The sequence below is a fragment of the Phoenix dactylifera genome, chromosome 12 (assembly GCF_051530095.1).
Source record: "Phoenix dactylifera cultivar Ajwa chromosome 12, Ajwa_hap1_PhDact_Kaust_v1.1, whole genome shotgun sequence".
Lineage (NCBI taxonomy): Eukaryota > Viridiplantae > Streptophyta > Magnoliopsida > Arecales > Arecaceae > Phoenix > Phoenix dactylifera.
The window spans coordinates 575,857-590,015 of record NC_143201.1 but is presented as its reverse complement, the minus strand read 5'-3'; the positions used below and the strand labels follow the sequence as shown (position 1 = coordinate 590,015).

The window sequence follows — 14,159 nt, the reverse complement described above, 5'->3', positions numbered from 1 at the left end:
GTTCTACCTGTCGTTGAATCTGTTCTAAGGTTTATTGTTGGGTTCTAAATGCATCTTGCCAATTATTAGACATGATTGTAGACTAAGATTCGACCCAAAACTGTTTCGGAGGTGCTTCTAATGTTATGGATTTTTTTTTGTCGACCCAAAACAGAATTTTTTTCCAGAATTTTTTTTGGATTTTTTTATTTTTTATGCCGAAAATAAATATTTTAATACAAAAATTAATATTTTAATGCAGAAATATTTTTTTTTAATGAGGAAATAAATGCAGATTTTTTTTTAAATGCAGAAAATAATTTTTCTGTATTTTTAACTCCAAAAATTAAAATTTCTATAGTTTTAAATGCAGAAAATATAATTGACTATTTTTTTTAATTCAAAAAATATATTTCTCTATTTTGAAGTGCAGAAATTTAATTCTCAGAATTTCAAATGCAAAAAAATTGAATATTATGTTGCAAACACAATAATAAAGATTTCTAGATATATAGGATCTATTTGCTCTGATACCACTTTGGTGCAACCTATAATCGATTACTACAGATGTAGATTGATTTCATAATAATGGTGCGATTGATTAGATACTTCAGCAAATACTCATCATCCCAAAAAATTGTCATAGAGGTATGCGAACGCAAAACAAAACATGATAGATATCTTATTAATGAAGCCTAATCAATGAAATATAACTAGTGCAACAAACTGAAAATAACCACAATAGAACAATAAAAAAAATACTGCCAGTAAACTCGACCCAATCAAGGATGTGATAGATGACAATGGTGGTAATGATGATGGGTAGAGATAATGATAGATGGACGAAGAAATGTGGGCTGGGCAAAAGATGGTGATAGAATTAGTTGGATAATTACTTTTGCGAGTTTGGTCCTTCCAATCCAATGAGAATCTTCAGGCCGCGCTCTACCAAGGTATCGAGATGAAGGATGATGGGGTCAAGAAGGTGGCTCCAAGAAGAAATAGGTCAAGAAGCAGGACGAAAGTGGAAGAAAAAGGGTCTCTCAGGGCTTTGCCCACGGGGGCACTCACCTTTCTAGGATTTCTTCTTCTCTTTTTTTTCTTTTTGGCTGTTGTCCTCTCTTTTTATAGGCCGAGTTATTGTTTCGTGAACAGTAACGGGTCAGGTTACTGTTCATGTGAACTGTGTTTTTTTTTGTGCTGTTTTCTGCAGATTTCTAACTTCCCTCCTTCCATACATGCACAATTCTATTTTCAAGACTATCATCCATCCTCCTCCAATCTTAGAGATGAGTGATGACTGTGGGCATTGAAGAATTGCTAAGGCTCAAACAATTAAGTGTGGTGGTTTGGAGTTGGGTTAGGTTTTCTATCACACCTAGGTGGATCCTTTTTGCTTGGCAGTACTAGTACATGGCTCGATTGAAAATCCAAGCTTAAACATGGCTTTGGATGGAAAACACAGAAACAACAAAAAACATAAACTAAGTATAACATGGAGTCTTGAGACTACATCATCTATGCTCGCATACATGCATGCCTGTGCATTTGTGTTGCTTGCGATGCATGCAAGTTGGGTTAGGCCAAATCCTGGCCTGCATAAGGCTTGGAAACCTCTTGAGCTGAAGCACCATCAAACTCAATAGTATATGAACTGTGACCGCCTTATTATGCATGCCTTTTTGGCCCTGGGCTGGGAATGAGCCAAGGCATGCCTTCTCTGAGGCCCTTCTGAGCCTGTCAATGCTTGTTCTCATAAACATTGTTTATTTTACTAGTATTTTCTACTTGAGGCTTTCGTTAATATTTGTGCATATCTGCTAGTCTTTTACTATATGCAACAAAACCCTGGTTTTTTTGTGTTATCCTTTGTTGTTCTCTTTGTAGAACAGAGATGGTGGTTTTGCAACTTATGAGCTTACAAGATCCTATGCTTGGTTGGAGGTGAGTACTTGTAAATGTATATTTCCTTGTTTACAGTTCCTCCATAGCATTTTTATCTTTACTTATTTTTGTACTGAGAAGATGTATTTGTGTATAATCCCCTAATTCCTTTTCAGCTTCTTGGAAATTTATTCAGATAAAAGTATTTACCTTGCGCATGTGCATGTCTTCCTCTTGTATCTATGCAACCAGTGAATAAGAAAGCGTCCTTAATTTTATAGTCAAGTTTGTGAGGTCTTTTCCTTTTTCAGGTATCTTTTTGAAGCTAGTACTTTTGATACTCTAGATAGCATCTCCAGATAAAGGCAGGCCGTACTTATGATGTTACTTTTTGGAGAAAATATTAGAAAGCTTCATGTTTTTATTAAGATAATCGAATGAATTTGTAAATTTCATAGTTTGTTCCACTACTGCTGCAAATCCAAAATCTCTTTGACAATGTCTTAAAACAGTAGGCACATTGATCCTCAAGCTACATGGCAATTCCAGATTGAGCTCGATTCTATTGATAACAAATGCAGTTTCTTGCTGAACCCAGACTTGTTGTATGAGGTTGTTTAATAGTCTAGAAACATTTTCCCGATGTTGTTTTGACCAGTTTCTTGCGCAGAGTCTGTCAATTAGTTTTGTTTTAAATACACTCTTTGTGGCGTCAGTCTATGAATATGTTTGAGTCTTCAATTATGCTTATTTGTCTACCTAGATAATGAAGGTGAACTATTGAAATTTTGTTATTCCGGTGATTTCATGAATTCCCTATGAACCATAAACTCGTGGTTTGAACAAAATCACATGAAGTCCTCCTTGCAAAAAGTACAGAACAAGTGAGCTTCAAGAATTTATGAAGGATAGATGATATCGTTAATTATAAAAGCATAGAGGTGCCAAGGGTGGCGTTGCATCCAACAAGAAGACCAGCGATATTTATCCAAATGGGATGGTGCAAATCAAGGGCACCCTTAATGGAGATGAATTATGAAAGTGATTTGGACAACCATGAATTAGTTATGAAAGTGAGATTCTGCTTTTGTGTAAGCTGTGTTGTTTGTTATCAGTTAAGGTAGAGATTGTTGATTACACATACGTGATGCTTTCTGCAGCAATTTTCCGTTATTATTGGCTTGACTACTAGAATGATAAACATTTAGTGGCGTAGGGTAAGATTTTTTTTATCATTTTTCAATTTGTTATTAAAATGCAATATAGAAGTGTAATAAATTATATTTAAAACATGATGTAGGTTTGTCAAAACCATCATGGTGCCATTACGATATTATAACAGTTCTTAGAGAAACATATTATTTTGAAAAATAAAGAATCATATTAATAAGAGGCCTACTTATAAGCTGAGCCTCATTGAGTATCAACACAGATTATTATCAGTGTGCTAATACTGAGTATATATTAATCTTATTTTGCATATCACAAAATCTATATCATAATATAGACAGGACTATGACAATTTAATATGGTTTTTCTTTCATTTTAGTAAGTGTTTCTTACCAATAATACTAATACTAATATTATTAATATTGTTGCTAAGCTTTGATCTTGTTTCATGCTATTTAAAATAATTTTTTTGATATTAGTATTATGATATACTCTCACTATACAAAATTTTAATAATATGTGTATATTTGTCGATATGGTAAAATAATATATAATTCTAAAATAATAAGATCATGATCGGACCTACATATAATAAGACATAGAAAAGTATTGCATCTAGGGGATATTTAAATGCAATATGGCGGGATCATTGGTGAGTCAGCTTTTACTTTTAAGTAAGATCATGATCATAAAAATATAATAGAAATTAATGAAATATTATTTTAATATAATGATCCGTTCGGGATATGAGCAAGATACAATACTAAGAAAAAGTGTTTTTCATTAATATTATCATACATTACGCAAATATCATTATTAATAATGTCATTAATTTCTACATTAATTTAGTAGTACTATTGAAAGGTTCTTTATTTAATACAGTTTAATAAGCTCATAAGTTTCTTATTAATGATATTATATTTTTATATTTTGATAAAAAAAACTGTATTAAATAAGAGCTTTATTATCCAAAATAAAAAGCTCTATTAATAACATTATTAATATGGGTGTCCATGTGGTGAATGGAGATCTATGCACTGGCAGAGCCTCCATGGTAGTATATACATATTATATTTTCTTTTTCGTGATTATACTTGAATTCTTTAACAATTGAATTATTAAAATTGTACAAATCACATCACTTTTGCTCACTTACGAAAACACTTTTCTGGAAATTGGTTCCCCCTTGATGACTAGGATATCAATGCCAGGCAATTTCATCACATAGTATGCCAACACAATCAAATTTTTAATTCCAAATTACCGCCTACCTATTTCTAGTATTTCCATTCAATTCTTCATTATAGCTGCTGGAAGCAATAGGTATCTTTTTCTGTTTAATCATCCACCCATTTTCATTCTTCTCAATCACTTTCTGATTTTGGTTAACCTCTCTTGGTTTCTCAAGCATTATAGTTCTTGAGCAGTGGACCTAACCTCATGTCTGTCCTTAACAATAAAGAAGCAGCCAGCATATACCTCAACTATGTTACAAAAAAGTTACTATTCATATTTCACTCAAGTACCTTTGGCTTTATGTGTGCCCCTCTAATTTATGTCCATGCTCTTGAAAATACATTAAAACTTACCCCTTAAAATTTTCGACCACTAACAGTCACCAAAATTTCCTCTGTGATATCTTAATAAGCACCTCCTTGTTTAGTTATTCACTTTTCTTGAATTTTTTTTATTCTCTACTTAAATCCACAGATTACATTCTAGAAATCTAAATCATTCTTGGGTGACTGAGAACTTAGGGTCAATCTTTGATAGAACTGGAATTGGAAAGTCACTCCTTGTTCATGAGATGTATCTTCCTGGAAAGAGATTGGCCATGTTCTAAAAATCTTGAATATAAAGAAAAAAAGTTTGAATTTTTGTCCCATACTTTTCTGCTGGAACATAAAGAAAGCACCAATTAGCAAATTCAACTATTAAATTAACTAATATTTTTATTCTAAAAACTGTTGCATGGATGATACTCTACATCACATAGAGGGATTTCATAAAATATCCCCATAAGGAAGGATACTTTGAGGAACTACATTCATAATAGTGAAGACTGTATCCATGTAACATGAAGCTCAGTTTCTTTTAAAAGAATTATTGAAATTTGAACTAGATACTGGAGCACAAAATCCTTTTGTCAACTAACTTGAGAGCCTCGGGTGGCCCTTGAAGTTACACTTTCTAGGTTAGCTAAGCACATTATTGCTTCTAGCAATTTGTTATTTGCTCATCTTTTCTTCTTGCAACATGCTTGAGATGTACACTGAAATGTTTCTTTTTTCTAATTAGATTATCAATCCTGCTGAAACTTTTGGGGACATTGTTATCGATTATCCGTAAGATTCCAATACTTAGGTTCTTTTAGAAGAGTCTTTTTTCTCTATTACTATTCTTCAGACAATATTTAACAAGATATGGTTGTTATGCAGATATGTTGAATGTACTTCAGCTGCAATACAGGCACTGTCATCATTTAAAAAATTATACCCTGGACATCGCAGAGATGATATAGAAAATTGCATTAGAAAAGCATCTAATTTCATTGAAATGATTCAGCAACCTGATGGATCATGGTTTGTCCATAGTGCCTCCTATTCGCATCAAAATTCTGTCTCATGGCACCATCACCTGCACATATATCTGCCTTGCTACCTCATCCGTGACAGCCCACAATAATGCTTCCAATTTTGTTAAAAGACAGCTTAAAATTCATTAATTTTTTGAGTTGGGTTGCCTGCTAACGTTATTTTTCTGCAGGTATGGCTCTTGGGCCGTTTGCTTCACATATGGCACATGGTTTGGAGTAGAGGGATTAATTGTTGCTGGAAGGACCTACCAGAACAGCCCTTGCATCCGTAAAGCATGTCAATTTCTGTTGTCAAAACAACTGGCATCAGGTGGTTGGGGAGAGAGCTATCTTTCATGTCAAAACAAAGTAATTATTCCAACAAGATGTACTCCAGATTTTTTTATTTTTTTATTTTCATTCTTGTGCAGGAATCTGCCATATTATAGTATGTCAACACAGATATTGGTGTTGCTTCTTCCACTTTTTTGAATGAAACTTTTCTATATGTTATATCCACATTAATTTATAGCTGAGAAGTTCCTGATTTTAAATGGGAAACATAAGTTATCCGGTTGAATTTTTTGAACAGAATTAAGACAGTCTAATGCAAATGTTTGAGTTTATATTTCTTTTCTCCATCATGTATACAGAGGAGTTTCAAATGTTGAACTTTACTTCACTAATAAATTTGGCATTTTATAGTTCTTTGGTGGGAGAATCTGATAATCTTGGTAGTTTGCCTGACTTCAAAAAAACAGTATATGTTATGCCAACATCATATACTTTCCCAATTTTGCTGTGAAAGCCTTTCTGCTTGGTGAACTTGGTGAACTGATAGGCCAATGCTCTATTTGTGTTGTTATAGTGACAGTTGAACAGACTTCTTATCATGCAGCATTAATGGTATTACAGTTAATCTACCTCTCCTCTGCACCTGCATGGAAGAGCTGTATCCAAACTGCAAGATGATGTTACACTGACTAAATAAGTAAAATTTAGATTTTGATATTCCTCCTGTTCCATGATCATATGACTTATCCTATGTTTGCATGTTCAGATTATAAGAGATTTTCATGTCAGAAGCTTCATGGAACTAGACATTGTTAATTCTTGTTGGGCACATCAGAATTCCTTTCAGAGATTTTTTTTCCTTTTCTTCACATTCTCTTGTAACTCATAAGTTGCTTTTCTAACAGGCATCATCTTAACACCCACCCATTTCCTCTTCTTGTCTCTTGCTATCTTTTGTATGCAGGTTGATAATTTGCATATCAGTTTATGCTTTTAAGTGAGTGTTATATTAGAAAATCCTTATTGAACTTTGGTGTTGTAAAGGCCCCTAAGGATAGTTCTGTTCTCCTACTTTATCTTTCTTTTTAGTTCCAAAAATGTTATTCCTATGTAGTGTCACCTTCTTTTTCTTATTTTCGAGTAACTTGCCAATCTGACTTCCAGCTTTATATGAGCTGTTTCTGTTAAATGTGTTCTCACTAGCTTATTTCATCTACTGAGGATGGTAAAGCAAGAATGATAAGGGAAATACATTTAAGCAAGTCAACGTATGGGTCTCAATTAAGACTTTGGCCTTGGTATCTTTTATTTAGCTTTTCCTCATGACCAAAGTCATTGTAGCACTTGCCTACACCCCTTTGTTCGTGAATTGGCCTTCCCCTCACAGTTTAGGACTTTCTGCACGACCCTCTTATCAAGCTAAAGCATCAGCCATTCTCATACACAAAAGTACAGATAGAATAGGTGTTGAATGAGTAGGAAACTCTCGTGCTAACGGGTTATGAGTGATATTGATACCTCAGCAGTCCTTGTGTGCAAGAGTGGTGGGTTACAGCTAAGTGCCAAGTATTCAATCCGCGGAAAACTTGGAGGCCTTTCCGCACAATCTTCTAATCTTCTCCTGCTTAAATTTTCCTAGTCTTTGTGCAAGAAATATCTAGAATGTCCTATCATTTAGGGATCCTCGAAAGGATGCTGAAAAGCTTAAGCTCTTCCAATGGAACTGCCTTCTCAAGACTTCAGTTGTGAGGAAACGTTCATTTCTTTGATAAAACTTAGTGGGTCAAAAGCTTGAAGCTCGGTTTACATTTCCAATTTTCTAAACTATTTTGCTATGACCTTAATTATCCTACAATTCAATAAAGTTAGAGTTTGCATGTCTACCTGTTTTGCGTGCAATAAAGTTATCAAGTCCTCTTCATGATGCAAGCTTAATTATCCTACAATGCAATTATAGTGTTTTTACTAAATTTTCTACAACAAACAGTTGGTTTGCCAGTCGCTATCTCATGAATTTTTTATGCCAATCTGGTTGGATTTAGCCTCAGAGTATATACTTATTTCTGCTTCAAATAATGTCAATAATAATCTGTGATTTGGCTCTCTTGAATCATTCATTTTGGAAACTTAACTTTTTTCTCATAAACAGGTGTATTCAAATCTTGAGGGCAACCGATGTCATGCAGTGAACACTGCATGGGCCATGTTAGCTCTAATTGATGCTGGACAGGTCCGTTTTTTATGAACTGATTAATATTCATGATTATTGATTTGTCATGATGACACATTAAAGTCATGTCAAAATGTGCCATGTTTGTTTAAATATCTGAATGTGACAAAAGATACAATAGGCATGAGTATGACGGAGATGTGCCTTGATATGTCTTGGCTTAGTAGTGTTCAATATTAAATTATGCACTGAAAATAATAGGATACATATCGATGCAGTTATGTCTCAGATTACTTTTGCTGTTGATGATTACTTATAATGTTGATAATTACTTATGTCCAAGATATACTGTGTTCATACTGATGCTGTTGATGATTAGTTATAATGTTGTGTTTCCATTTTTTCAAATATTAATTTCCTTAACCAACATCTTAAATATTCTGATTGCCATATCAGACACAGAACATCTCTTAATTCCATTAAGTGATGTCCACTCCCAACATGGACTTGTTAGGATTAGATTTCACAATAACTCATTAGACAATTAGGACCTTCCAAATGGAGCAGTTATATGAAATCGGTACTTGTACAGGTGTCGAGATGCAAAAACCTTGTATACCAGTTTGTACCAACCATATTGTTGCATATTGATGGTATTATACCGACCTTATTGACGTGTACCAATTTTTTTTCATTATTTTTGACACTATCAGTTTCAATATGTACTGTCTATACTGGTACAATACCTGTATCATACAGTTCGAAATGGAAAGATGGTACAAAGTTTGGTACTGGATTTTAAAACATTGATTTTTTAGTAATTATGCTTTGAGATCTTTAAGACCAATTATATGGATGTTGTGTCATCGCATATTTCCAGATATTTCTGGAGGAAATAAAAAATCACCCAAATGGAATGAAATAGTGATGTTGAGATTAGCCATCTTGTTGTACAAGGATCTAAGGTACCTTAAATAAAGTGAAGTTTCAAACTAAAGCCCAGAGATTTCAACTTCTTAGCCACTATGAGATGGATATTGGAATCAGTTCTTCCATCAAAATGTACTGAAAATAACCAGAAGATGACTGTGGAAGGTGACTTGATGAGGTATGTCTGATGCTTAAAACAACAATTTTTTATGCTATTAATAGGGTTCATATGGGTTTATCAATGACTTTTCAACTTCAAATTCAACCTAAATTATACTATATACCTGACAATCAGTCAGAGAGATTTTGATTTATAAACCATTCAGGCCTTCATTGTTGATTTGATGCATGTTCTACTTCTGAAGAGTGTCTTGCTCTGGAAGATGTTGAAATTTCCTTATCATGCTCATCTGAAGTATGCTGCATATATTTTATCTCTTTTTAATATTGAAAATGTAAGGTCATTTTATAATGCTGATACTGTTGGCAGCAGTGGGCAATGTAATTAATTCTGTTGTATTTGCCTATGTCTATCTGAGAAATGTTGATATAGCAAGACTAAGAACTACAATTCATCAATAGAGGTTATGCATTGTATGATTCTATTTATCTGATTTATCTCCAAATCACAGTCTGTTGTATCGGTACTGGGCAACATACCAGTTGTCCGGCGAAACGAGTCGGTACGGGCCCGCGCCGTGCCGTGCCGGACATATACCGACACAGCAGAGGAGGCAGGGGAGAGTGAACGGGAGAGAGAAAAAGAGAGAGAAGTGAGAGAGGGAGGGAGAGGTGGCCGGGGGAGGACCGACGCCTATGCAGGAGGCGGAGGTCGCGATCGGGTCCCTGTTTCGAACAAAACTAGGACCCGGATGCTAAAAAATTTTGTGATTTTTAAGCGAAGTTGGCAAATCGTTTGCCAAGTTCACTTAAATATCGCAAGATTAAAAAAAAAAAATTAAAAATTAAGTGAAGTCGACAATCGGTTTGCCGACTTCAACTTAAAATCTGCAAAAATAAAAGGGGCCCCTGCTTCGAACGAAACAGAGGACCAGAGGCGGAGCCTCACCTCCGCATCTTCCCGGCCTCTGCCGACCGGCCCTGCGCGGGCCTCTCTTCCTCCCTCTCCCTCTCCCTCCCTCCCCCCTCTCTCTCTTCCTCTTTTTTCCTTCTCCTTCCCCTCCGACGACAGTGTCTCGGTTTGGCCGGCCTCTCTTCCTTCCTCTCCCTCTCCCTCCCTCCCTCGCTCTCTCTCTCTCCTCTTTTTTCCTTCTCCTTCTCTCCCTCCAGCGACGGCGTCTTGGTTTGGTTGCCGGAACCGTCCCGATCCACCACCGGTACGGCTCAGGACGCCCCAAACCATGTGGTTCGAGACGGTTCCACCGGCCATGCTCCAAATGCTATTTAACGTCATTTTCTTTGACTACTTGTCCAGCTATTCACAAACCCGTTGATATATATAGAAAGAAAACTCTCTTTCGAGAATATTTACATGAATTCTATAGAATCAGATCTTGAGACTCAATTACTAGCCTGGCTATATCTAGTGATGGTGGCTATTGGAATGAAGATGTTGTTTATATCAAATAATCTTCATATTGGTGCTTTTATTATGGTCCTCTGATAGAACTATCAGACCACTAACATAAAAAATAGAACTTTCCGAGCCATGTTTTCCACCCAACATGATTCTTCATATCCTTTGAATGATATTCACACCTGTGTTTTACCTAATTTGCTAAGTTGCTATCATATTGTAAATTAGTATGAAAGAAGTAACAAAATATTCATAATAAAGTATGATCTAATATGAAATAAGCAATTTCAAGATATTTGTAGCAGATATTTCAATCAATTACCATATGTACTACATCTCTTCATGATTTTCATTCTTTCTTCTAAATAGTCAATGTATAACTGCTCTATTGCATTTTAATGAATCCAAACTAAACTTTGTAGCAACCAAAATTTAGGTTTGTTTTTATACTAAATCAATATTTGAGATTATGAATACTCTCGTTTTGCTTCAGGCAAACCTAATTTAATAGAAAGAGTAAACCATGAAGCCTAAGTTGGGTGTGAATCAAGTCAATGAAATAAGTTACTACAATTTGTTGCAATAAGTTGATATTAACTAGAATCTTGGGCAAGGTACACCATCTCGGTATTGGGCCCCTTTGCCACACTGTCACTGTCTGTATAGTATGGTACGGGGTCAGCTCGGCATACCGAGTGTCGGTATATCTTTCGTACCATATATCGGTTCCGAACCAGTACAGTATGGATGCCCCGTACCGTCTGGTTTAGTACAGTACCGTGTACCTTGATCTTGAGACTGAATTACTAAATGGTCTATCTATAAATTGTAATGGTAGCCTTTGAATTAGAGGCTTTTTCCATGGCAAGATACCTTGGGCCTCTGATAGGATCACGAGATCATTAGCATACCAAAGAAAATTCTAACAACATGTCCTCCCTCTAACAAAATTCTTCACATCCTTAGAAATGATGTTGCACGTTATTTGTTGGAGACTTTTGTGGTTTAGTACAAAACAAATTATTTACAAAGGATTTTGTTATGACGTGTGATTGCACGGATGTTGATACAGGCTCTTCCTTCTCTAGACCCATCTTGGGCAAAGCAGTAGGTTTGAACCCAAGACCTCTCATTCAGAGAGAAGGGTGCCAACCAGCTGAGCGAACAGCTGTTGGCAAATCAAGAGGAGGTTATTCAATTAACTGCTAGGGTGGAAAATCTCTTCATCATTGTCTGTGATATTAATGTATTACTAATCTCTTGTATCTCAATGAATCGAAGCTAACAATTGTATGAATTGAAGTTTAGTTTGATTTGAATATTTCAAATTTATAAAAGGAGGTTTCTTAATTAACCTCTGGCAAACAAAATTCATTGGATTTTTCATGTTTTGGCACCGTCAACGTAATCATTTGATAAAGCTTCTATTCAAGCTCTTGAAACAAAAGGAAGAAGAAACTCCGAAATGGGCTATGAATATTAGATGCTATCAATAAGCACATTCAAAAAATAATTAAAAAATTTCTAGATGGTTGAAAATTTTATTTCTGAGATGACTAGTCAAATTGCCTCTAACGTGTAAATTTGTTGTGTTATATCTGGAACAGGCTGAGAGAGACCCAGAACCTTTGCGCCGAGCAGCAAAGGTGTTGATTAATATGCAAATGGAGAGTGGCGAGTTTCCACAACAAGTAGGTCACAACTAATTTCAGCAAACTATGAAATGCCACTCTAACCCATGATTTGTTGAAGCTTGACTTACAGCTTGAAAAAGAGCTCATAGTTTTGCACATGTCAGACAATTTATAAGAAAACCTGAAAAATGTAGACTATTTCTAACGTTATGGATTTTCAAGAGAAAATAATATATATCATCTACTTTAGATCATCCATTATTATCAGCAAGTTTATTTTGTCCATTGAAAGGCTTTCAGGAATCAGGAGAGATTTCTCTCTTTCTTCATATAATGACTGATAAGTTCAATGCCAAATCAGATTATATTTTTCCTACGTTACATTGTCCTGTGCTGATTTTCATCTTCATTTTTGTTTTCTTTTATGATGCCCCAACATAGTCAAAATTAACAAAATAGATCTCAATAGAAAAAGGTAACTTGACCTGACTTGCTCTAATACTCCTAGTAAGCTGAAAGGAGGATTCCTTTTGCTGAACTCCAAGTAGGAAACAATAGGGGCACAAAATGGTGCATCTTGTGTTATGTGCATTATATGGATATGCACATTAAAATTTCTAAATATTGGGTACTTTCTTTTCCTAATGCTTGCCTTTGTTTACGCGCGTCTGGTTTTTTCCCCTTAATGCTTGCCTTTGTTTACGTTTCTGTTTTTTACAGGAAATTATGGGAGTCTTCAACAGAAACTGCATGATTAGTTATTCACAGTATCGAAATATATTTCCAATATGGGCTCTTGGGGAATATCGCTGCCGTGTCCTGCTGACCAAGAAAAACTGAATGCTAATCTCTTCTGCCATATTGTAATCCTTGGTCAGAATGTTGATGTTTTTCCCCTCAAACAAAGTATTCAGAAATGCAGATCTTACTGCTTGACATGTCATAGAAGAATGTCCTGTATGACTGTTAGACTAATCTTCAGCTTTTTTTGCACAAAGTGACTGATAAAGGACTCAAATCTATATGATTGTGCCTGTTAGCCCAAGCATTTTACTATTGCACCAAGCTATGTTCCCTATTGCGACAGCATCGGACAATCAAATATTACATATTTCTTTTTCCTTATTTTTTATATTTTGTTGGCTGATAAATGCATATGATGCTTGTAGTGGAAAGTTTGCCCATGCTTTCTCAACCTGTTAATTGTGTGTTAAAAAATGGTAAGTAATGTAAACTATGTGCTGTATATTTAAACCTAGTTTTGAGTGATCTTGATAAATGTGTGCAAGGGCCTGCTCAGCTTGTAAACCATGGGTGAGTTTCTAGCTTGTAAACCATGGCTGAGTTTCTAAATCGGTACTAAAAATTAGCATATCATTTACATGCAAACAAATAATAGCATTTTTTTATTATTAAATTTTATTTATACATATTTATCAGATTTATTTATTCTATACCCATTAGTAAGCACAATTTGATTAAATTTTTGATGTCACAAATAAGAAGATTTAACAATATAAGCACAAGAAACTTTATTCTTGTTAATATTAGGCTTGAACATGCCCTCATAAATAGTCTTTCCCTGCAGAGATTTCACCTTTGGATAGAATAAATTATCAGACATAAGATTTTTCCTACATTTTGGTACATAATAGGCATCATTAAGAGCAAGTATTTTTTGTTTTCAAAAGTGAATTTAGGTTCTATGGTTTCTTTTCTATTGACTTGTGTAATGGACGAGTTTTCCATATATAGAATACTTTCATCTTCTAGCCGTTCATACTTTTTGAATAGATTTTTGTCCTTGCATGTGTTTGGTTGCGCCAGACTGAATCCACCAAGCTCTATCATCTTTAAGAACATCGATGTCTGTTATAATTGCAACAAAGTTGTTCTTTGCTGCTGCTTCTTTTTGAGAAGATGACATTCTATCTTGTAATGTCCAGGTTTTCTATAATAAAAGCATGCAGTTTTCTTCTTCTTTTT

The 14,159-nt window shown here is 34.9% G+C and overlaps 1 protein-coding gene across 4 annotated transcripts in view; it reads left to right on the top strand.

The window, feature by feature from the left end:
- LOC148700322 (cycloartenol synthase-like) overlaps window positions 1-13,324 on the top strand; it is a 31,759-nt gene extending 18,435 nt beyond the window's left edge. For 2 of the 4 annotated variants that reach the window (XM_088709043.2, XM_089926687.1), the window contains exons 13-19: window positions 1,867-1,923; window positions 5,332-5,378; window positions 5,472-5,615; window positions 5,800-5,977; window positions 8,052-8,132; window positions 12,147-12,230; window positions 12,894-13,324. In XM_088709043.2, coding sequence (XP_088565169.2) covers window positions 1,867-1,923; window positions 5,332-5,378; window positions 5,472-5,615; window positions 5,800-5,977; window positions 8,052-8,132; window positions 12,147-12,230; window positions 12,894-13,013 — 711 coding nt within the window. In that variant the 3' untranslated portion in view covers window positions 13,014-13,324. Of the gene's footprint in view, window positions 1-1,866; window positions 1,924-5,331; window positions 5,379-5,471; window positions 5,616-5,799; window positions 5,978-8,051; window positions 8,133-8,952; window positions 9,181-12,146; window positions 12,231-12,893 lie in introns of all 4 variants that reach the window. The other 2 variants (XR_016398075.1, XM_089926688.1) reach the window with 2 other exon arrangements.
- Window positions 13,325-14,159: the final 835 nt, after the last annotated feature.